Here is a 23,218-nt window from a genome sequence, read left to right as displayed (position 1 = left end):
ACATCCAAATCAGGAAAAAAAAACAATTAAACCTATTTTATAATACAAGCTTGAGAACATATTTTGCTATCTAGTAATTTGGAAAATATTTTTCAAATCATATTTGTTTTTTTAACTTTCTGAAAAATTCTTTCTGAATATAAAATGAGAAGAAAAAATAAATGTAAATAAATTATTTGAGTAAAAATTAAAATTAGGGTATATTTCGAGGAAACGTAGTGCAACTAACAGAAGCTGGATTGGGCTAATTGGAGTGTGAAAAGCCGAAGGCCCAGTTATAGAAAAATAAAAATGAAAGACATGAAACCTACGACCCACGAGGGGAAGCAAGGGGGAACAGTTGAACACCGCACACGTTGTGGCGAAGTTTAGTTTTGCAGTCACACGAGTTACACAACATCTTCTCTAATCTCGTATTCGAATTTGTGTTCTATTCTATCTGCTCTCGACGCTCTTCTCGCACATTCTTTCGCTTCTCTCTCTCATCATCTCTGCACTTTGCTCTCTTATGCCTAGACTTTGACCTCGTTTCCAAACCAACGCAACACACATCCAATAAGGTTTGCTTCATGCTTCCCTCCCAATTGATTCATATATCTTCCACCTTTTTTTTTCTTGCTCAATTGATTCGGTTACTAAGGGAAATTCTTAACCTAGGTGTTTTTTTTTTGTTTTCTATGATTTAATATTATTATTGTTTTTTCGTTTTTGTATTTGGAGTTGTATTTAGTGGGAGAGTTCAGCGTGGATCTTGTGTCATGTCTTTTAAATTGAAATATCAATTTATGTTTTTAGGTGTTGTGATTGCGAAGTTATTTCGTGCTATATTCAGATCCTCAAAAATGAACTCTGCATAAGTGTGGGCACTGCTAGAGATAATTTGTATAAGGTCCCTTTCTCTGTCCCTATTAGCACCCTTCTTTATTCTCTGAAGACAAGGGGATGCTGACGGAGTTTCTGGTTCCTTGGAAACATTTTCTGTATACAAAGTGGCTATGATGCTGTTGCTTATCTCTTATTTTTGATTTTGAAGTTTTCAGTGTCTAATGTGCATAAATGTGCTTCTTAGTATGTATGTGTAACATCTGGATAAACCATAAATAACAATAAATGAATGTTTTTATTACTACCGGAAACTTTATTTGGTGATAGAAATGTCAGAGAATTATATTTCAGTGTCAGATGAATGAAAAGATTAAGATATCATTTAAATTTGGTTCGTAGGGTTAAAGTATTAAAATATGAAATAAATTAGATACTAAAGGATAAAAAGATTACAATATGAGAAACCCGCTAAAGGTGAGCCAATAGAGACTTAATATATATATATATATATATATATATATATATATATATATATATATATATATATATATATATATATATATATATATATATATATATATAAGCATGAAAGATAAAGAAGAAAAAAAAATGGAAGATAGGAAGAGCAGAGAAGAGACACCCATAGGTATAGGATCTAAGTAACCCTTGCAACCTTAGATTTTCTGCTATAATGGATTTACATGTTTGTTGAAATTCATGAATGAATGTGTTTAGGTTTCAATTTAGAATTGAAATAAATTCATGCATAATCAGTGATTCCATAAGAGGATTTTAAAAATGTTCTCTTCTAACTTCTCTGGAAGCTGAAATGTATAAGTTGATTTTACCTTGTCGGAGAAACTCAATTCGTCCTTCCTTCTTATTTTCTTCACTTAGAAGTGTTTACTGAGAAATTTATCTAAATTTCAACGGTTTTATCTTGTTGTCTTAGAATTTAACAGTTCTAAGTTTGAAGAGATAGTGTGTTGTCCTTAAGAGTAGAATATATAATTTCTTATATGGAACTTAAATAATCAAAACACAGAGAAAAAATCTCTCTCTAATTAGTCTTATGTGGAAACTTGTAGAATATTAAGTGGTCAAACTGTAAATTTAGTTTAGTATTTTCCTGTTTCTTATTTTACGTATAATCTCAGCTGTACCTAGACTTACACGTAAGTCACGATCTTCCACCAGAACATAACATTTCAAAGAACTACTTGTATGTGAATGAAAATGTTTTTCAATTTTGCCATTTTACTATGAATTTAGACATATTATAATCAGCTGAATATTCATCGCTTTTGGTTCCATTCATCATGCTCAAATGTTCACCATTTTTTGTCTTGTAGAAATCTATTCAATGCTATGAGTGTGAATTGTTTACCCAGACTTTTAATAACAGTTTGATCATTAGATCAATTGCATAAGAAACCTTTGGTTACAATTTGTGAATTATCTAATGGTTGAGAATTCTTCTGCAGCTAGTAATAGTGGAAGAAAGACAGTAATTTCAATGTACTTGAGGAGAATACAATGCAGGAGAGATCGATTATCGGCTTTGGTGTTGCAGCCATCAAAATACTTCTTTAGGCCAAGATTCTCTGATCATAAATCATTTCAATCTTTGTCCCCAAAGACTGCTGTGGGAGAATATGCTTCACATGGCAGGATCATCAGAGAACGTTTTTTAGGTTCATATTCATGTAAACATACTTCATCTACAATTACTTTTGCTGCTCGGGACAAAAGGCCTAGTTTATGTCATAACAGTACTCAGTTACGTGCCTATAGTTCTGAAAGTGATGGAAGAAATGCAAGTGAGGATAAACAAGTACATGTTAATGATGGAACCAACTTTGATAAAAGGCAGAATCAACAAGAGAAGTTTGGGAAAGAGGTTGAGTACTGCAATGCACATGCACGACTTGGAGAACAGGAACAAGAGGAATGGCTTAATAATGAGAGGCTAACGATAGAAAATAAAAGGAGAGAATCACCATTTTTGACAAGGAGGGATAAGTTTAAAAATGAGTTCACAAGAAGAACTATTCCTTGGGAAAAAATAAATATTTCCTGGGACACATTTCCTTATCATATTAAGTAATTACTATTCTTCCTATTTGTTCTTCTTTTTTCAATTTGGTATCTTCTCTTATATGATTTTTATTGTGTAATTAAATTATATTTTTGCACCTGCAGTGAAAATACAAAAAATCTTCTTGTGGAATGTGCTGCTTCCCATTTGAGACATAATAAGTTTGCTTCAACTTTTGGTACTCGGCTCTCATCTTCAAGTGGGAGAATATTGCTTCAGAGCATTCCTGGTCTGTCACTTGTTTCTTATTTTCTGTCCTCGTTATTCTATTTAATTTGTAATGTTTATTTTGGATGCCATTTGACTAGCATTTATTGCTCAAAATTTCATTATAATTTTTGCCTTATAGCCAAATGTTGATGTTGTCTTTTTAACTTCAGGCACTGAGCTGTATCGTGAGAGATTGGTTAGAGCTCTTGCACAAGATTTACAAGTTGCTCTTTTAGTGCTCGATAATAGCATCCTTGCTCCTTATGTATGTTCTGGAAGAATTTAGACACTATATTAGAAGGGTAACCATAAAGAAAATATTTACCTTATTTGAATTGTTATGCAGGACATTGATGATGATTTATCATCAGACTACGAGTCTGATGATGATAATGCAGAGTCTGGGGAGGAGGGTTCTCTCGAATCAGAGAATGATGATGATAATGAAGCCAGCAATGAAGAAGAGTGGGCTAGCAGTACAGAGGCAAAGTCAGATGCAAGTGACAATGAAGATGCTGTAGCAGCAGCTGAAGCACACCTTAAGAAGGTTAAAGCAGCTGTTCTTCGGAAACTTGTCCCTTACAATGTAGAGGAATTTGAGAAGGTACATATTCAGTACTGTTTACTATTAAATGGGTGTTTTCGTTGATATCTTGGCTTGTGATAAAATAAAGTATCGGTGATGGTGAAGGCCATTAATTACTGTGCAAAGAGTAAATTAAGATGATGGATATTTAAACGGTGGTATTCTGATTCTAGTGTTAAAGAGCATCTATTTGTTCATTATATTAGAGTTCACCCAATGTTTAGTTTCATTGCAGTTGTGTTATTCTATCACTAGCAAAGATTGTTTATGTTTAATTATTTATACTGTTAAATAATAGGAAATCATTGTTGCATGTGCATAACAAAATAATGAAATAGAGATTTCTAAATTTAAATTACTAGATTGAAAAGGAAGGGAAAATTTATCGTAAGTAAAACTGTTGTTAGTCTTCTCTTTAGAATTATTAGTATATAGGATTATAAATAAACTTTGAACTTTGAATTCATTCCGTCACCACTGATAGTTCTATGTCTTACCCCTACCCTAAATTTTTGACAGATTGTGGCTGGAGAATCTGAGAGTTCCGAATCCTCCAAGTCTAATTCTAATGATACCAAATCTTCTGATAAGTCTGGATGCCAGCTAAAGAAAGGTAACATGTTCATCTAGCTGGAACTTCAATCATACACATGAACTTGCTAGATGTGATTTTATACATACATTTTCTACTTGCAAGCAAAACTAAGATGTCAATTACTTTTGAAAGTTAGACTTCACACAGCGAGCTATTCCTTCCCTTTTTTGCTTTATGATGTCACAAAGTTGAAATTGTGGGCTTTTTGCAATATAGTGAGAAGAGACTGAATAATATTTACTTTGTGTATTATCATATATTGCAATGATATGTAATGGGATAATATTCACCCATATTTATATTAATAATCCTAAATAAGGAAACAAACCACAAAATATTAGAGAACATGAAAACTTTGAAAATGTGGATACTAATCCAAATCACACATACATACTGAGAAATTGGGCTTAGAGTCAAATTCAATAATGTGAAACTGGCTCGTAAAGTGATGAAAGTTCAACCTTTTATAAGCTTTTTTAACCCATATTTATAGTTGATATGTAAATAACTCCCTGTCCATGAGGCTGTGGTTAAGGCGACCTCCAAAGATGATGCAACTTGGGTGGCCTAGGAGTTATCACAATTAAGGTGATTTTCCAATAGTATTTATATTATGAGGTATTCCAACAAATACTCCTCTGAACTTTCAGATTTCCTTTTCTCATGCTTCATCAATCCAGTATCCAGTTTCCCAATAATGAAGAAGAATTTAACTTCAATCAATGGTTGATCAATCCATAAAAATATCAGGAATAGAAACAAACCCTTAATTGAGAGATAGAGATTTAATTGACGATGTTATAGAATTCAAATTACAAAAAAAATCAAAATTAGGATTCATTATCCCATACCCTAGAGATCTATTTACACACTATGGAAGAAAAGACAAATAGAAGAAAGAAAATAGGTGAGATGGAATTCAATGTAGGATTTGATGAATCTGCATATTGATTCCCCAATACTGAATCACAACGGCTACCAAACGTTGTGTCAAATGGTGCCAAAGAAAAGGAAATTAAATATTCATCCTTTTGGGATATCAAGATTTCAAACAATTCTATAATAGAAGTGAACTTTAAAATGCGTCTTCAAATAGATGCTCTGATCCTAAATGCTTGAAATTCTTGTTTGGTCTCTTAATATGGTGGGATTTTGCAGCCCTGTGATTTGTGACAGCCTTTACTTTTTCTCCTTCCCATGACCCTCTTTCTATTTTTGATTTTATGTTTTTGATGATATCTTATTCATCCCTTTGTCGTACTTAATCACTTATTAGATATGAAAGTAAATGGAATCTCAGGTTCTTCATGGTGTTGAGAACTTTTAAAATGTGAATATAAGCATAACTTAAGCTCACAAAACCGACTCACGTAGTGAAAGTTGCATATACTCATTGGATCATAGTTGATGTGAGATATCTACTACACTCTCCCATGTCAAGGACTATTTATCTTGAACATAAGACTGAATATTTGTGTGGTTTTTATAGTGGCTTGAGAGTGGGATCAGTCTATATATCTGTGTCCTTTGAGCATTTTTCTCTCTCTAGCAACTGCTGTGCCCTTTGACTGTATTTGCTCTCTAGTAGCCATTGCACTCTCCAACCAATTTTTTTATCAATAGCCGCAATGGTGCCATCCAACATTTTTTGACAACGCCGTGTGATACACATGCTCCAACTTTAGGGAGTGTCAAAATATTAAAAAGTGGATTTTAAGCCTAATTCATTCTTACAAAATTGGCTAGTAAGATTAAATTTGTACCTATTTACATTTTATAAATATGTCTAATCTCTAGTCGATGTGGGATCTGTAACACACTCCATTCATGCTGAAACATATACATATTGGATGTTGAACTAGACATTAATGGATGATCTAATAAAGGTGACACGATAAGCCCAATAGGCTTTGGATGACTCTGATACCATCTCAAGTTTATAAGAAAATAATTTCTCTCTTATTCAGTCTCATTACATACATTTGATATATTTACATTAATTGGATAAATTTAGAAATAAGTACTGTATATATTTTAGGAAACAAATCCATAAGATTGTGGGATTGGTATGTTAGTAATAAAATCAAGATATAACTAATATAAAAAATTAAAAACAATAGGAATCAATTATAAAACTTCCTAAAATTTCTCAACATAAAGATATCTTGTCATTATATACTTTATCAGCTCCAGCAACAATTTGGCTGACTTGTGTTAACGATATCTGAACAAGCTAGTCTTATATGATACGTATGCCCCAACTTTAGGGTATTGTTAGAGATATGATTTGATTACATTGAATAGGGAGGTATTGATATGATTTAATAGGGAAATATCTTGCCAAATATTTTCTACTATTAGATCTTTGTCATTATAAATAAGAATATTCATGTGTGGACTCAACACAGAGAATTTATTACATTACTTCCAGGTTTCTCTCTTCTCAGCAAGGTACTACAGTGGTACCATCCTCCATGACCTGTTTTCTTGCTAATCTTTTAAACAAGAATCTTCTATTTGGGTTTCCATGATTAGTAAGGGAAGGTTATCACGGAGAGAGCGAGAGGAAGGCAACATAATACAAAAGTTTGGTTTTGATTTGGTGGTGCAAGGAAGAATCTCTCATGGTTAAAAGTTGTTACACTGTATTTGTTACTTTTGTCATCTGACCTCACCTTGAGGGATGAGACTTTGTAGTTGCTGTTATTGTTGTTGTTTTATGTTGCAAATTTGTTGTCGGGAAAGATAATTTATATGTTTGTTGTTCTTGTGATATTGAATGAATTTAAGATTTAGCAAACTATTAATGACTTACCCTTCTAAGCTAGTTTATTTGCTTCAAATTTTCAACTTATTTAAATTATTAACGCAAATATCTACATTACTGCTTCATTACATTTTGTAGGTGACCGTGTGAGGTACAGTGGGCCATCTGTTCAAGTTACAGACGAGGATAGGTAAGAAAATGATTTTCCGCTTTTTCGCCTATGTAGTCCATCATCTCCTACATAATTACAGTTTTTTTTTTTTTTTTTGCTAAACATTCGTTTAATTTATTGAATAAAGCATGCCTAATGTTTATGGAGCTAAGTACATCAAGTTGCTTACACTTGTTACCATGACTGCCAACGTGACTGATTCTGATAAAACGCTTTGGAAGATTTTCTTCGTTTGCACAACTCAGCTACATAAAATATGTAATCTTGTTAATGTAGACACTTGCACACAAGAGAACTGCATAGATGATACACTGCCAGTCTCATAGATGACGCTTTCAAGGGTTACTGCTGACCTCTTTGGACTTTATTTTCGAGCTGAAGCTGAGAAATTAATGTGATTCTTAATTAGATTGTTGCGTAAAAACACAAGAAAGAATCTTCTTTCTTTAATAAGATGCTAAATATTGCACAAATAATGACAGTTATTATTTGCAAGACGTTGAAATGATTATTATATGTGTGTGATTTTCATGCTTGTGGCTCCTGGTAACATGTGGTTAGAACAGTGGTGCTATTGGTAATTGTAGAGGAAGTGGTGACACCGCACCTGTGGGATTGGAATTCGTAAACCTGAGGAGTATAGTGTGAAAGGGGTAACAGCTTTCCACGGATTGTATTTCTATATCTTGAACTCATGATTCACCGAAGTCTTTCAAAGAACTGAAAATAGAAGTTCTAAATATGATAATCTGATTTTCGAGCAGAGAAGCAATTTATATTTGTCTATATCAATTTGGAGAAGTGTTTTTCAGTGGATATCTTTGCTCTTGTCCATTTATCTTGTGATGCAATTAATGAATTATATATGCCAATGCTTGTGGGCGTTTCTATTATTATACCATTTTTTTTCTTTTAAATAGTATTCCATTTTTTTTATAATAATAAGTTCCAAGACTTCCCACTTAAGTGTGTTTGATGCTACTTGCAAGTGCTTGGTTAGTGGGTGTGAGCGAGTTATATAATTTTATACTTACGTACTTTAGGAGTTTGTGTAATATGTAGCTTGGGCCATGTAATTTTGATGAATGTTTAGGACATAGTGTCTAAGTAAATGTGAAGCCCATGTTCTGGTGACAGAGTTGCCTCAAACGTTTCTTGTAAAACCATGTATCATCCCCGTTGGACTTTGAGCTAGCACTCACCTGACATTGGCATATATATAATTTTATCACAGGGTTATACTGGGGAAGATACCAACATCTGATGGTCCAACTAATGCTTATACTATTATACATGGCAGGTGGGTTGGTAAGTTATCCCTATATATAAAAGTCAAACTGTTAAAGGCCTCTAACCTTTTGGTATTTTCTTGACACCCATGTTTTTAAACATGCAATATAGATTTTTTTACACATCATACAAGATGGCTTTCATTTAATTTAAGCTTTGACTGGGATGCAACTTGATCTTGAAAAACATGCAATGTGACCCTACAAGGAATCTTACACACATTAGTCAGCATTTAGGTTGTTTATAAAGTGTTGCAATCTTAGTTATTGGGTTTACTGGGATTAGGTTTGAGTTTTGCACGATTGCTCCTTGTTATTTTCATATATCACAGCGAACTTCCTGTCTGTTCCTCCCATGGGTGTAACCCTAATAGTTTGCTGTAGGAAGAATAATGAGAAATTTGTCTGCTTCCTATTAACTGGCTGCGCCCTGTCACAGTTTAACATATAGTAGACAGTAGCTAGTTATGTTAACGTAATCTAAACATCTACTTTTTGGTTTTTTGGGTTTGCGAAAGGTTTCTGAAGATTGTCTACGGAATATTTTCTTGGGCTGTCTGATTTTCCTTTGAATTCGGAGATATCTGTCTGCCGTTGATATCTTTTTGTTGAAAAATCTAGTTCTACGTAGACTAGTGATATGATTAAAATAGAGTATATTAATAGGGTACAAACCTCATTTTAAGAGTTGGTTTTTCCTATTGAGTTAAGCTTAAACCTAACCTACTATTCCAGGAGCTTATGTGATCAATGTGAGAACATAATGAGAGTTCCTTAGCGAAACAAAACACTGAATAGGGAATGATGTGCGTATGGACTAGGAATAATTGAATGTATTTGTATTAATTGTGATCTTGTTAACTGGAGAGCAATGCATTTGTCTTTTCGCTACACCTTTTTGTAGGTTTTAGGAGAAGGAAGGACGGTAAGGTGTTGTGGGTTAGGCTCTCAGGGAGGGTATGTAGCATATTAGGTTTGAGTCCAATGCAAGTTCAGGCAGTGATTTCCACCTATAAATTTTGTTTGGATAGGATAGTTTTCCGGTCTTCTTTGTGGAGATGCAAAGGGAATTATTTCTCTTTTAGTTTCACTTTTTATTCCTATTTTTCTATGTTTCTTCTGTGTGGGAGGATTCCTGACTGTCTTATTTGTCTACATTGTGTTTTATAATCATTATCACAACTTGTAAACAATAACAAAAGTTCTAAATTTTTCAATAACTTTTATGTTGTGTAATATCACGACGGGGTGATTTGATTATTCTTTTTTTTATTTTATTTCTGTATTAGGGAAAAATGTGTTTCTTACACTTGCACTTGACGTGTATTTTTGACCATGTAATAACGGGAAAAAAGTAACCTGATTTTTGTAAATTTGCATTCTTTTCATGAAGTTCAGATACGTTGGCTTGCTATTTTACGTGTTTCTTTTTGAGGATTTCTTATCCCCTTGTTTGTTTTCTTCATCTCTATCTTTATAAATTATTGTTATAAAAAGTTCAAAATATGAAATGTGTTGAAAAAACTCAAGGATGTATTGTTACTTTCTTTGTACATTTGCAAAATCTCAATATTCATTATTTTTTTATCTTCGATTCAGTGTGGTTGGCTAGTCCTCTAATATATTTTTTTGAATGGCTAAATTATCTATTTGGTCCCTCTAAACATTGCAATTTCCCTATTTGGTCTCAAAAAAATTTCCATTCCTATGTACTTCTTTTGATAGGCTCCTGTTTTTTTGTCCATAAAATGCCAGCACGACTCTTAAAAATTAGGGACCAAATGAGACACTTTTGATATTCAGAGGGACCAGATGAAAATCTTATGATATTATAAACCAAAAAGTAAGCAAAAAACATTACTTGAAAGACAAAAGTAACAGAAGACTAACAAAAGGTCTACATGGACAATGCAAAAACATTAAAAGGACTAAATTACAGGTTTCTTAAAATTGAGGGATCAAATGGAAAAACCTGGATACTCTGAGGTGTAAAACATATAATTTACCCTGTTTTCTGAATGAATTTTGTATTGTCCTTTCCAGGGCATTGGCTTCGGTGTCTGATATTGATGTGTACAGTTAATAGTTGGGATGTCAACTATTCATTTTTCTGCCATTCATGATGTGCTTAAAGTTGTGACTTGGTTTTTCTTTAATATCATTCTTCACGATATTTTTGATAATTTGATATACAAAACATATTAAGTGCAAGTGAGATTTTCAAAAAGTGTTTGTTGCTTTCAGGTCCTTATTTTTTTTCCAATTTTAACCTATTCAGATATATTGCAGACCTTTAACTAATGGTCAGAGAGGAGAGGTATATGAGGTCAATGGCGATCGAGTTGCAGTCATCTTGGATATTAATGAAGACAAGGTCAACGAGGGTGAGGTGGAGAATCTCAGTGATGATCATACCAAACCCCCAATTTATTGGATTCATGGTAAATTTTTCTTATTCAAAATGTAGAAAAATGTTATCTTCTAAGCTATCTTATTCAAAGTGACCTTGATCTTTTTTCAAATATAAATGGCTTGGATTTGATGATTATGTTTTTTTATACTTATCAGAGGTTGAGTAGTAGCTTATCTCCTTGGACTTAACAGTTTTTTTTTTTATAATTTTTTTTTATTTGCAAACAGTTAAGGACATTGAGAATGATCTTGATGCTCAATCACAGGATTGCTACATTGCTGTGGAGGCTTTATGTGAGGTATCTGGCATTTTTCAATTTTTGAAATCTCATAATAAGATAAACAAAATGTTGTTTTACTTATGGGAGGGTCTGATTATTGCTTTTGCAGGTTTTGCGTAGAAAACAGCCTCTTATTGTCTATTTTCCTGACAGTTCACATTGGTTACATAAATCAGTTCCTAAGTCAAACCGAAATGAGTTTTTTCGTAAGGTTGAGGAGATGTTTGACCAGTTATCTGGTCCTATAATATTGATTTGTGGGCAAAATAAAGTTCAGTCAGGATCAAAGGAGAAAGAACAATTTGTAAGCTTCAATTGTTATTCTTAGTCATGACTAAAATGCATTTACTTTTTCACTTTGCTACTATTTACATTTTAGGACTTTTCCCTGATCACATGTGATGTTTCTGACAGACAATGATACTACCAAACTTTGGACGTGTGGCTAAGCTGGTAATGCTCTTTATTTTTCTACAAGACTTTGCATTCTGTTAAACATTCTATTGTTAACCTGTGATTTCAAATTATGCTGCTTTCAAATCACTAATTCGTTTTTTTTGTATCCCAATGAATTATATTATATTGTTAAAAGTAATACTGAGTTTCTTTTCTTTCAAATAGTAGCTTTGAAGAGTTCTGATAATTTATTCTTTGTATGCATATTTTGTTAACTTTGTTTAGATACTTAAGGTTCGGATTGAGTCTCTTGTAGTAGATTGTCTAATGATATTGATGGTAAATTTTAGAATTTCGTTTGGATGCCATAACATTGCTTTCATGTTCATGTTAATTTAACTCTCCTTCTGTCATAGTATTTTGTTTTCCATATCTTTAGTATTCTATTTATGAAATTTTAGATCTTATGGGAACTTTTATCAGTATTGTTGATGTTTTAGCGTACATCGGCTTGGGTCCTTCCCCTTGCCATTTTATTCCTGTAGCAGATATATACACGACTTTTACCATGCCTATTTACAACGTTCAAGTTATTGCAAACCAATAAGTTCATGTTCATGATTTTGTTTCATTATTATATATATGATGACACCAGAGAGCCATTTCAGCTAGATATATTATGATTTTTCTGTCGCTATGCTAGCATTTTAGATATTACCTTTTCTGTTTCAATTTTCTTGTAAGATTCATTATGACCAATTATATAAAGACTAAGTCCAGTTGTAATCTGTCCTGGTGTATGATTTATAATCTGTTGTGGTGAGCATGGATGCTGAAACAATGTACTTGGGCATTGTGGAAATAATCAAATGATTTTATGTGGTCCTAACCCATCATTGAATTCTTATTGATAACATTACAGCCTCTTTCTCTGAAGCGTTGGACTGAGGGAATTAAAGGGGACAAGACATCAGAAGATGACGAAATTAGCAAGCTCTTTTCTAATGTTCTGAGTATACATCCACCCAAGGTAATTGTTTGGCATATGCATCCACTTATGGTAATCATGATGGTTGATGAAAAATCACCTAGATATTTGTTTTGTTTACACTACTACGAAGTACAACTACAGGGATTCTCACACTTGTCAAATACCTCACTTAGTATGAAGCATTTGATGTTTTAATTAAACATCTCAATACACTGACCATCACTGCAACAATAATGAACAAGAACATTAATTGCCAACATACAAGTCCCTAAAGATTTTTTAATTCATTACCAGTCAGATGTATGTTAGGAACCCGATCATAATGGAAAAGTGGCTTTCGCATGCTTTGTACACTACACAATATTTTTATAATTCTTGAATATATTTCCCCCCATCTTTTCTTCGTTGGTTAAGTAAAACTAGATGTTCTTACTGGGGGACATTTCTGCTATGGATCCCCCATACCGACCCCTCCCTCTACTTATAAGAATTAGTAATATACATTTTTCAAAATACATTGGAAATCTTGTAATTCTTCATGAAGATTAAAGCAGAATTGTCATCTTGGTTTCACTGTTGTTGATTGGTTACATGGATCTCTTAAGGTTTATGTTGATGGATTATGAAGCACCTAACTTTATATTAGTTTGGCTGTTAATTTGCTTTCTGTTCTGAAATATATCATTTTCTTTTTTATGTCATTTTTCCTCTGTAATTATGTATGACATTTTACAGGATGAGAATCAGCTGGCAACATTCAAGAAACAACTTGAAGAAGATAAAAAAATCGTGACTTCACGTAGTAATTTGAGTATACTACGGAAGGTAATTCTCTGGTTTCTGAAGCATTTATTGTTACCCTATTCATGATTGATCATTTCTGATCCATATATATGGATATCAAATTGAGATTCAAACCATGGGATTACAAAGCTAATTTTTTAATCATGAATCACGATTTATATTGAATCATAAGATTTAGAGACAATTAAAACAACTTCAGAGTATTATATACAGTGTTCAATGTAATATCTAAGCTAGATATAGATAAAAACGACTTATCCACAAGTGTCATAAAAATAGTCAAATAATGGAATCTGCATATTTAAATAGTCAAATAAAGGGCATGCATTACGTAAATCAGTGTCAAATAAAAGTAGTGATGCATTTTACACCATCAATGTCAATAATTTATAACTGAATTTTCATATTGCAGGTTCTCGAAGAGCATCAGCTATCATGCATTGACCTTTTACATTTAAATACTGATGGCATCATTTTGACAAAGCTCAGTAAGTTCCACTCATGCTCTTATTTGTTTTAATCTTTTCTTCATCAACCATTTTATTTGTATCATGCCTTCACCCTTATGTCTTTCCCGTTTTGGATTGACATGATTTGTGTCATCCATGATGTCTTTCCCTTTTTGGAACACAAATCTGAAATTGAGTAATAATCATATATCTTAAATTGGGAAACTACGATAATCATAGATCTTCCTTGGGACGTATAATTGTATTTCTCTTTATATACATTATAGATTCAATAATATACGTACAAATATTTTCATCTTCTTCTGTTGTTAAGAGTTATTGTGAGAAGAGAGTGTTCTGTTTGGTTTCTTGAACAAAGGAACCTAACAAGTTGGTCCGACCTGCCGGATTTGTATCGGAGGAGAAAACGGAGCGCGGTGAAGAAGAATGGAGGGAAGGTTGATCGCGATTGAATCGACAGTAGAAGAGTTGAAAGCGGAGATCAGAGCGGTAACTCGCGAATTCCAAGCGTTTGGCCGTGCTCGATAACGACAAACCAGGAACCAGCATCGGAGCTCCGAAGGAAGACATGATTTTGTCAATGCTGGACGCAAATGACGACTGCCGGAAAACTCGGAGGAGGAATCGGAAGAAGACAGAGGAGAAGTTTGACGTTGTTGGAGAAAGCGCGTTGAACTACCTACATTTGAAGGTGCGGATCCCATGGGCTGGATCACACAGGGAGAGAAATTCTTCGACCTCCAGAGTGTGACGGAGAATGAGAAGATGAAGCTCGTCTATAGGTGCATGGAGGGAGGTTTAGCAAGCTTTTGGTTCCGCTTCTAGCGGAAGAAAACCCCACATCCGACTTGGAAGATGTTCATCGATGCTCTGACGCGGAGGTTTGGCGGACTTAATCGGGGCACCGTTTGTGAGGAGCTGGCAGCGGAGCGACAAGAGGGGAGCATCGACAAGGACATCCAAGAGTTGGAAATTCTGGTGCCGCGAGCATCGGGAAAACCAAATCACTCCTCACTTTCTGTCTCTGTTAATCTTGGAGCTAGTATTATAACTGGTGGTGGAACTGCGGGAAAGGAGGTACGACATGGGAAAGATGTAACTCAAGCTCGGGGACAGTCGCGAGGACGGAGACATATAGGGGATCGTCGGAGGTAACTGTCAACGCCGGTGGAGGGCAGGAAGACGAAGAAGATGAGGTAGAGGAGGGTCTCGAAATCGAACAAAAAAGCATGGAGTTATCTGTATTATTTGCAGGTGGTTTAACGCAGTCTAAAACAATGAAATTGCAAGGTTGGGTGCAAGGGAGAAAAGTATTGGTGTTGATTGACAGTGGGGCGAGTCATAGCCTTATTTCCACTAGATTGGTGGAGGAATTGGGGCTGAAAAGTGAGGATACGCCCCCTTATAATGTATATTTAGGTGATGGGGCTGCCTTGTCTTATGATGGAAACTGCTGGTTGTTAGGTACATCCCCAACTGAAGCACAAGTAAAAGACATTGCAGAATGGCTACTTAGTAACCATGGGGATTCAACAGGTTTGACAACAGATAAGTTTAGCTGATGCTGGTTATCCAGGTGCTGCTTCACTGGGTGATGCAGTTTGTGGCATGGCCACGACAAGAATCAATTCAAAACATTTCTTGTTCTGGTTCAGGTCTCACACTTCTAAGGAAGTCAAATGGGGAGGAGCCAAGCACCATCCAGAGGATAGGGATGATGGAGGAAAAATGAACCCAAGATCATCATGCAAAGCTTTTCTTGAAGTAGTCAAAAGCAAAAGTTTGCCTTGGGAAGTGTCATAAATCAATGCTACTCACTCATTACAACTAATGATAAGAGATTCTTTCTAAGACATTGAGATCACCGGTCCAAAGACTTCAAACTATGCGCAGAAAACTGACACTTCAACTGGGGTGATGGATGAACTCAGTTCAGTAGCACTTGAAATGGTGAGATTAATCGAGACTGCAACAATTCCGATTTTTGGGGTTGATTCAGGTGGGGTAATCAATGGATGGAATTCAAAGATTGCTGAACTGACAGGTCTACAACGCAGTGAAGCTATGGGGAAATCCATAGTAAATGAAATTATACATGCAGACTCATGTGACACTTTTAAAAATACTCTAAGCAGAGCCTTGCAAGGAGAGGAGGACAAAAGTGTAGAGTTTAAAATAAAGCACTTTGGGCTTCAACAACAACAAAAAGTTGTATATCTCATGGTCAATACTTGCTCTAGTAGGGACTACACATATTCTGTTATTGGGGTATGCTTTGTAGGTTAATACTTGCACTAGTAGGTTCAAGATAAATTCATCAAGTTGGGAGGTGATTACAAAGCATATTTTCTTCTGATGAGAGTGCTTGCTGTTCTGAATGGAATGCAGCCATGGAAAGGCTAACTGGTTGGAAAAGAGATGAAGTCATAAGAAAATTGCTTCCTGGTGAAATATTTGGAAGTTTTTGTCGACTAAAAGGTCAAGATATCCTGACTCATTTTATGATTTTAATATACCGTGGAATAAGTGGCCAAGATTCTGAGAAGTTACCATATGTATTTTTTGATAGAAATGGAGAATTTGTTGAGAGTTCTATAACAACAAACAAGAGAATTGATGCTGGTGGGAATATGTGGGAATATATTTGTCTGTTTTTGCTTCTTGCAGGTTGTAACGCTAGATTTGAATCAATTCTTTGAAGAACACAAGCCAATAGGCAGAGAAAACATTTATGAATCCAAAGAGTTAGCTTATATACTACAAGAGATTGAAACCATGACTTCGGCTTGGAGCTTGAGCCAAGCGGAGTTTGTGGAGGGTGAGACAAAAGAGAGTGACTTAACTCCCAATAAAGAGGGAACTGCAGAGGGGAGAGAATTGCTGGAAGCATTGAAAGACATCAAAGATCATCTTCTTCGGGCTTATAGTTTTGGAAAAGAGGTGACCAGAATGTGGGAAGTCAGTAGAATCGAAGAAGAATGGAAGACATTGGAGGAGGATTTGCCACCACTCAAGCCTCCAGACCAGAATTTGGAGGGCGCCACCTGGAAAGAGGAGCATTACCTCAAATAACAGTTTCCTGACTTCAACCTTGAGGGCAAGGTTGATTTTGAGGGGTAGAGTAATGTTAGGAATAAAAGAAGTTAGTTGTTAGTAGAGAGAGGATATAAATAATAACATAATAGGTGGAGAGAGGATTATTAGATATTTTCCTTGTGGGTATAGACTGGACATTTTCTAGTGGAGTAAGGGAGGCTTCCTTGGGACGTATAATTGTATTTCTCTTTATATACATTACAGATTCAATAATATATGTACAAATACTTTCATCTTCTTCTCTTGTTAAGAGTTATTTTGAGAAGAGAGTGTTCTGTTTGGTTTCCTGAACAAAGGAACCTAAAGGAACCTAACAGTTTGTTAAGCAAAAAAAAAAACATGGGGGAGTATTTAACGAGTATTTAATATATTGGGAACTTATAAGGCTGCATTTTTTAACTAATACTTTCCATCTGTGAATCTTTAACAAGTGTTCCAATGGCACCTGGTCATCATTAAATTTACCGTCATTGAAATATAATGTGTTAACATGTCATGGTATGCATCATGTGTTTTTGTTTTCAGAAGCTGAAAAAGTAGTAGGCTGGGCAAAAAATCACTACTTGTCGTCATGCTTGATTCCTTCTGTTAAAGGAGAAAGATTGTGCCTACCTCGTGAAAGGTATACATATAAATCTGTTTTTTCTATAATATATGATCGTGTAGAATTTTAAGTTTCACTTGTTCTTTTTTGTGAAGTCTTGAAATTGCAGTCTCACGATTGACGAGCCAGGAAACAATGTCACGGAAGTCTTCTCAGAGCCTCAAGGCATGTGGTTTTTGTAGTATTATTCAAAGTGATCTTTTTTTATAACTAAAATATTACTATATGCATGTGATAAATATTATACTTTGGACCATATTGTATAGCACTGTACTAATGGCTTAGTGCACTTAAGATATAAACATGCACCCACAAAGGGTACATTTTCCCAAACATTTACATCTTAATTTAAATTCAGGGAATTTTTGTCTTATGTTGATTTTGTTTATATGTATATTGTAACAGAACCTTGCAAAGGATGAGTTTGAGAGCAATTTCATTTCATCTGTAGTACCTCCTGGTGAAATAGGGGTGAAGTTTGATGACGTAGGTGCTCTTGAAGATGTGAAAAAGGCACTTCATGAACTTGTAATTCTTCCAATGAGAAGGCCAGCGCTTTTCTCTCGAGGAAATCTGTTACGGGTAATGATTGTGTATTTTTGTATGTATTCTCACTGTAGGCAAATTAATTTTGTTCACTTATTTGTGTAAAACTAATTTGAAGAAACATTTTACAGCCCTGTAAAGGAATATTGCTTTTTGGTCCTCCTGGCACTGGTAAGACCCTGCTGGCGAAGGCACTTGCAACTGAAGCTGGTGCAAATTTTATTAGCATAACTGGTTCGACCCTTACTTCAAAGGTAGTTTTGGTTCCCGGCCATTTTCCTGTTTCAATTGTTTGTCTGAAAATTTATATGCATTTAGCTTGCTCCCTATTTATGATATCCTTCACCACAAAGAGAGTGAAAGGAAACAATTACAATGATATCAGTCAAATTTTCTGAAACAACTTTGGCCTTTATCTCATAAACTATCGACAATTTGTATTAATCCTAAATATCTGTCCAAAAGTTAAAAAAATTACGTTAGAGGGAGTTTTGGACTTCCAAATAGATTTGTGTAGAAGAAATACCTAATAACTAAGAATAGGTTAGAAACATAAAGAAAGAACATGCAAGAAAACACATGAAGGGATTCTGAAGTGCAAGAACTATGGATTGGATGATAGATAAACAGAAAGGTAATTTGTACAATAAGGGGAAAAAAACTACAGGCTTTGTACAAAAACTTTAATTTTGTTGGTTTTTCTTTGAACTTCGTTGATAGTTAATATAATTAAACACATGTTTGGTCTTTAGTAATTGTCATGTGTGTTTATTAAATGAAAAGTTAATGTTAATATAACCTTGAAGGAATCACGAAGGATTTTAAATTTACCTTTTAGTCTCAGTCCTAGTCCTAATACGTAAACTATTTTTTATTCTCCTTTTGTCGCTATGAGTTTAGATGGTAGGAAATAAAAGTGATTAGAAGAAGTTATGTGTATGCGTACTAAAAGAGATTGAAATGGTATATGTAGAGACTAACATTTATGATTTTTCAAGTGTAGGGACCAAAAGGTAAAGTTTGTATAACTATAGGGACTAAATGAGTAATTAAACATTTTTCTGAAATCAAGTTCCTTTGAAGCTTCTTTTCCATTTATTTTCTTATGTAAATTGTTTCAGTTATTTGAAGGTTTATTAGCTTCTTCTCCATGTGATATCTTATACATGTATTTGTTTTTTTCCTGACAGTGGTTTGGAGATGCTGAAAAACTAACCAAAGCGCTCTTCTCATTTGCCAGCAAACTTGCTCCTGTCATTATATTTGTTGATGAAGTGAGTGTTTGAACGCATAACCTCTCATTATATTGCTATTTAAAACTTTCATGGTATTCTAAAAAAGTAATGTATTTTTTTTTCTGGTACATTGAATAATGTTTGCTTTTGTCTTATAGTTTGATTTTTTGGTTACGAAAATTTTCAATGTAAGCTTGCTCTTGCCAATATATTTGTTGATGAAGTGAGTTTTTGAACGCATAACCTCTCATTATTTTGCTTTTTAAAACTTTAATGGTATTCTAAAAAAAATGTTTTTTTTTCTGGTACATTGAATAGTGTTTGCTTTTTCTTATATAATTTGATTTTTTGGTTATGTATTAAATTTTTCAATGTAACTGACAAAAGTTGCAATCTAAATAGTTCAATAACAATTTAGAGTGGACTTTTTATGGACTAGTCGTGTCTGTGCTCTTAAAATTGATTAGTTAAATTGGAAAGAGTTACACACAAATTTGCACTTCTCACATTTATAAGATTACTCAAGGCATAAGAGAATCTAGATGTTTTCTGTACCATCTTCATGCCTTGAATTGAATGTTTCAAGATGACTATGAAATTCAGATTGCAGTCTTTTATTATTTATTTTGTTGTGGTGGTTTGTTCTTCCAAAAAGGCTGAGGTGTAAAAATATGCATCGGGATTTTTAAATTCTTTATTACTCCTTTTTATTCACTGCAAAACATGTTTCCAGTTTCCAGGAATGTGCCTTCAAAAGTAAAATCATATAGTTTATACGTTTTGAATGCACCCTCAAATCTATCTTTATCACAGGTTGGACACTTGGTTTATGACTTGAATCTGTATTGTATAGGTTGACAGTTTGCTTGGTGCCAGAGGTGGTGCTTTTGAGCATGAGGCCACTAGAAGAATGAGGAATGAATTCATGGCAGCCTGGGATGGATTGAGGTCAAAAGAAAACCAACGAATCCTTATTCTTGGTGCAACAAACCGGCCATTTGATCTTGATGATGCTGTTATTCGTCGTTTACCAAGAAGGTAAACTAGATGATTTCTTTTTGAACGCTAGATTTACGGCTGAAGGGTCATATCCATTCTCACATTTTTAAATTATGATTGTCCAATTTTGTGTCTGATTTTCATTTAGTTTTAGTTTTTATCCTTGTTTGTGCTGTGCTACAGCTCTCAATACTTTTTTAAGTGCATATGGGATTAGTTGTTAGGATCTGGAGGAAGTTAACACTATTTTGTGGTCACTCTTATATCCCTTACTACTATGCTATATCGTTGAATGGTATCAACAAAAGTCAAGTCAACTATCTGGGACAAAAGCTTATGCTTGAGTTATATTGGGGCCAAACTCGTAATAATGCCACTAATTTTGTTAAAAGTTTATACTTTAATAAATACCTCGATGTAGTTGTGTACAAGTTTATTTAAATTCATAGTCAAGATTACAATACAGAAGTGGTTTGATAACTGTGGAAATTATAATTTTTTTTTTATAACTAAAATTTGTGTTGGCATTATTTTGTCCAGGATATATGTTGATTTACCCGATGCTGAAAATCGAATGAAGATTTTAAGCATCTTTCTAGCACAAGAAAATTTGGATTCTGAATTTCAGTTAGACAAACTTGCTAACTTGACTGATGGATACTCGGGAAGCGATTTGAAGGTAAACATTGTTAAGTACAACCGAGTTAAAGCTACATGTTAGGCACCACTATATTTGTGCCACACTAGGGAAGTGAGGGATCGAAAGGAAATTAAGGTAGTTGGCTGAGACTGCTACCTTATTTACCATCTCTCAAATTCCTTTTGCAGTCTAGTGTAGTCGGCCTAACATTATAATAATTGGCACACTTTCTTAAACTGCAATATTTTCTATCTAAGAATTTCAAGTCATGTATCTCTAACGCTGCTTCATGCTTACATTTGCAGAACCTCTGTATTGCTGCAGCGTATAGACCTGTTCAAGAGCTCTTAGAGAATGAAAAGAAGGTATGTAGATCACAAATTTGAAACTAGCTCATATTTTTCCTGGCAATTTTGCACTATCCTTTTTAAAAGTCGACGAGTATAAAACTCACATTTGTTGTTCCCGAGATCTAATGCAAAAAATTTCATATATTTCAACTTTGTTCAGCAGATCTGTATGCTGTGAAAACTAAAATCTCCAGGAAAATATTTTATTCAATTCTGTTATATATTCCCGCAGTTTATTTATCAAGCTTTTGATAATGCCTGCTGTATTTTTAGCTACATCTCACCAAAGAAGTTTCTATTTATCAAGCTGGATCAGTAAAGTTGGTTGATCCCCTTTTTACTTTTTGGATAAGGCAATGACTCTAATATCGGGTTAATTTTTGAGTAAGTTACAAGTTTAGTTGTCAACGAAAAATAGTGGTAACTTCAGAATCTGCAAAGTAGTATTTTCTATCGTAATGTTATTATCTACATAATATTATCTATTGGTTGTCAATCTGCAAGTCAATGCTTCTTATATATGTACTTTGATAATTACTAGAAAGTATAATTTTCTAATGGTCTCAAATTGATCTCTGATATGGATTCTCTTTTTACCTGCTGACATCATTATTGAAAGTTCAATTGTTAGATGCATTTGCTTACCCGCTTACAGAGTATCTCCTTTGGTTTGCACAGGAAGCCAGTAATGATGGTACAACTTCAATACTAAGGCCTCTCAATTTGGATGATTTTGTTCAGTCAAAAGCCAAGGTATATAATATTCTGTTTGTTCATTTTGAATTGTGATGTTTATACGGGATGTTCAAGTACTCTCAATGTGTATTTGTAGACTAGTTTTACTGTTAGCCGAATTTTTTTAAGAATTACTAATATTTGTGGGTCCACTACGTAATTAATCAGCCTCTTTCTTAATTTTATAGATTATATTAAGTTTAACCGTCAATGAAGTTTTAGAAGTGTGTTGCAATGACATGTTTGCTTGTTTGAAGCTATTTTTTTGTCTGTCTTTGAGGTGCAATTAGTTTTAAAATGTTAAATGTGTGGTTAAAATGTGTAGGTGGGTCCATCAGTTGCGCATGATGCAACAAGCATGACTGAGTTGAGGAAGTGGAATGAAATGTATGGAGAAGGTGGTAACAGGACAAAATCACCATTTGGATTTGGGAGCTGATTTTGACACTTTCATCTCTAACATATCACCAATGCTTTTGAGCAAAGCATTAGATAGATTCTTCTTTTATACTTTTCAAAGGGCCTCTGCATTCCCATCACTTGCCAAATTATTCATACGAATTACTTCTGTTTACGTGGCTGTGTTTCAAGCTCTCCATTTTGCGCTGATTTGAGTATTCAGTGAAATGTGTTGTAATGAAATGTAGGTAGCCTCTAATTTTGTCTAGGGAATGTGCAATCTCATGCTTATCAACAGGGGTAATTTCCCCAATTATATATATATATTTTTTGGCAGTGTTTATTTATTAATAATCATTGGCTCGTATGTTACCGGTTTCATTGAAAACGACATGCTATGCACAAATGCATATGAATTTGAATGCTTTCACGAGTAATTTCTCTATCGAAATTTGCGTTATATGTTAAAAAGATTATTTAAATAAAGGGTCATCTTGGTTTGATACATGGATTCTATCAAGTCTTTCTGATTTATGTTAAACAGAAAATATTGAAATTGTTCGGTTTATCCATTGGGATATTGTTGTATAACAGATATAATATCTGAAAATAGTATATTACTGTTTTCTAGAAAGAGTGCTAGTCATATCGTTCAAAATGTTTCGCTCTACCGCATCTTAATAGAGGTTGGTCCTCGATCATAATTCGACTATTGGTA

The 23,218-nt window shown here is 34.1% G+C and overlaps 1 protein-coding gene and 1 pseudogene across 2 annotated transcripts; both read left to right on the top strand.

Moving 5' to 3' along the window:
• The first annotated feature begins 302 nt into the window (after window positions 1-302).
• LOC108340330 (uncharacterized) lies at window positions 303-22,885 on the top strand. Of its 2 annotated transcripts, XM_017577627.2 has the most exons (25): window positions 303-560; window positions 2,310-2,928; window positions 3,028-3,152; window positions 3,304-3,398; window positions 3,480-3,737; window positions 4,239-4,332; window positions 7,220-7,271; window positions 8,488-8,553; window positions 10,832-10,983; window positions 11,183-11,253; window positions 11,345-11,539; window positions 11,650-11,688; window positions 12,554-12,661; window positions 13,358-13,447; window positions 13,839-13,914; window positions 17,518-17,614; window positions 17,692-17,761; window positions 18,002-18,178; window positions 18,274-18,396; window positions 19,333-19,416; window positions 20,231-20,415; window positions 20,917-21,055; window positions 21,322-21,381; window positions 22,045-22,119; window positions 22,427-22,885. In XM_017577627.2, exons 2-25 carry the CDS (start codon window positions 2,342-2,344, stop codon window positions 22,538-22,540), a joined length of 3,132 nt encoding a protein of 1,043 aa, XP_017433116.1. In that variant the 5' UTR covers window positions 303-560; window positions 2,310-2,341; the 3' UTR covers window positions 22,541-22,885. The 2 variants fall into 2 exon arrangements, with proteins under 2 accessions (XP_017433116.1, XP_017433117.1); XM_017577628.2 differs by lacking the exon at window positions 8,488-8,553.
• LOC108340331 (phytochrome E-like) lies at window positions 13,928-17,511 on the top strand (annotated as a pseudogene).
• Window positions 22,886-23,218: the final 333 nt, after the last annotated feature.

The sequence above is a fragment of the Vigna angularis genome, chromosome 5 (genome assembly GCF_016808095.1).
Source record: "Vigna angularis cultivar LongXiaoDou No.4 chromosome 5, ASM1680809v1, whole genome shotgun sequence".
Lineage (NCBI taxonomy): Eukaryota > Viridiplantae > Streptophyta > Magnoliopsida > Fabales > Fabaceae > Vigna > Vigna angularis.
The sequence above is the reverse complement of the archived record's forward strand: the minus strand, read 5'-3'. Positions and strand labels throughout refer to the sequence as shown.

Bases quoted from the DNA above. Each gene is read 5' to 3' on its own strand.
- LOC108340330 (XM_017577627.2), top strand. From the start codon at position 2,342: ATGTACTTGAGGAGAATACAATGCAGGAGAGATCGATTATCGGCTTTG. The intron at 3,399-3,479 runs GTATGTTCTGGA...ATTGTTATGCAG, and splicing joins ATAGCATCCTTGCTCCTTAT to GACATTGATGATGATTTATC. The intron at 21,056-21,321 runs GTAAACATTGTT...TTACATTTGCAG, and splicing joins ACTCGGGAAGCGATTTGAAG to AACCTCTGTATTGCTGCAGC.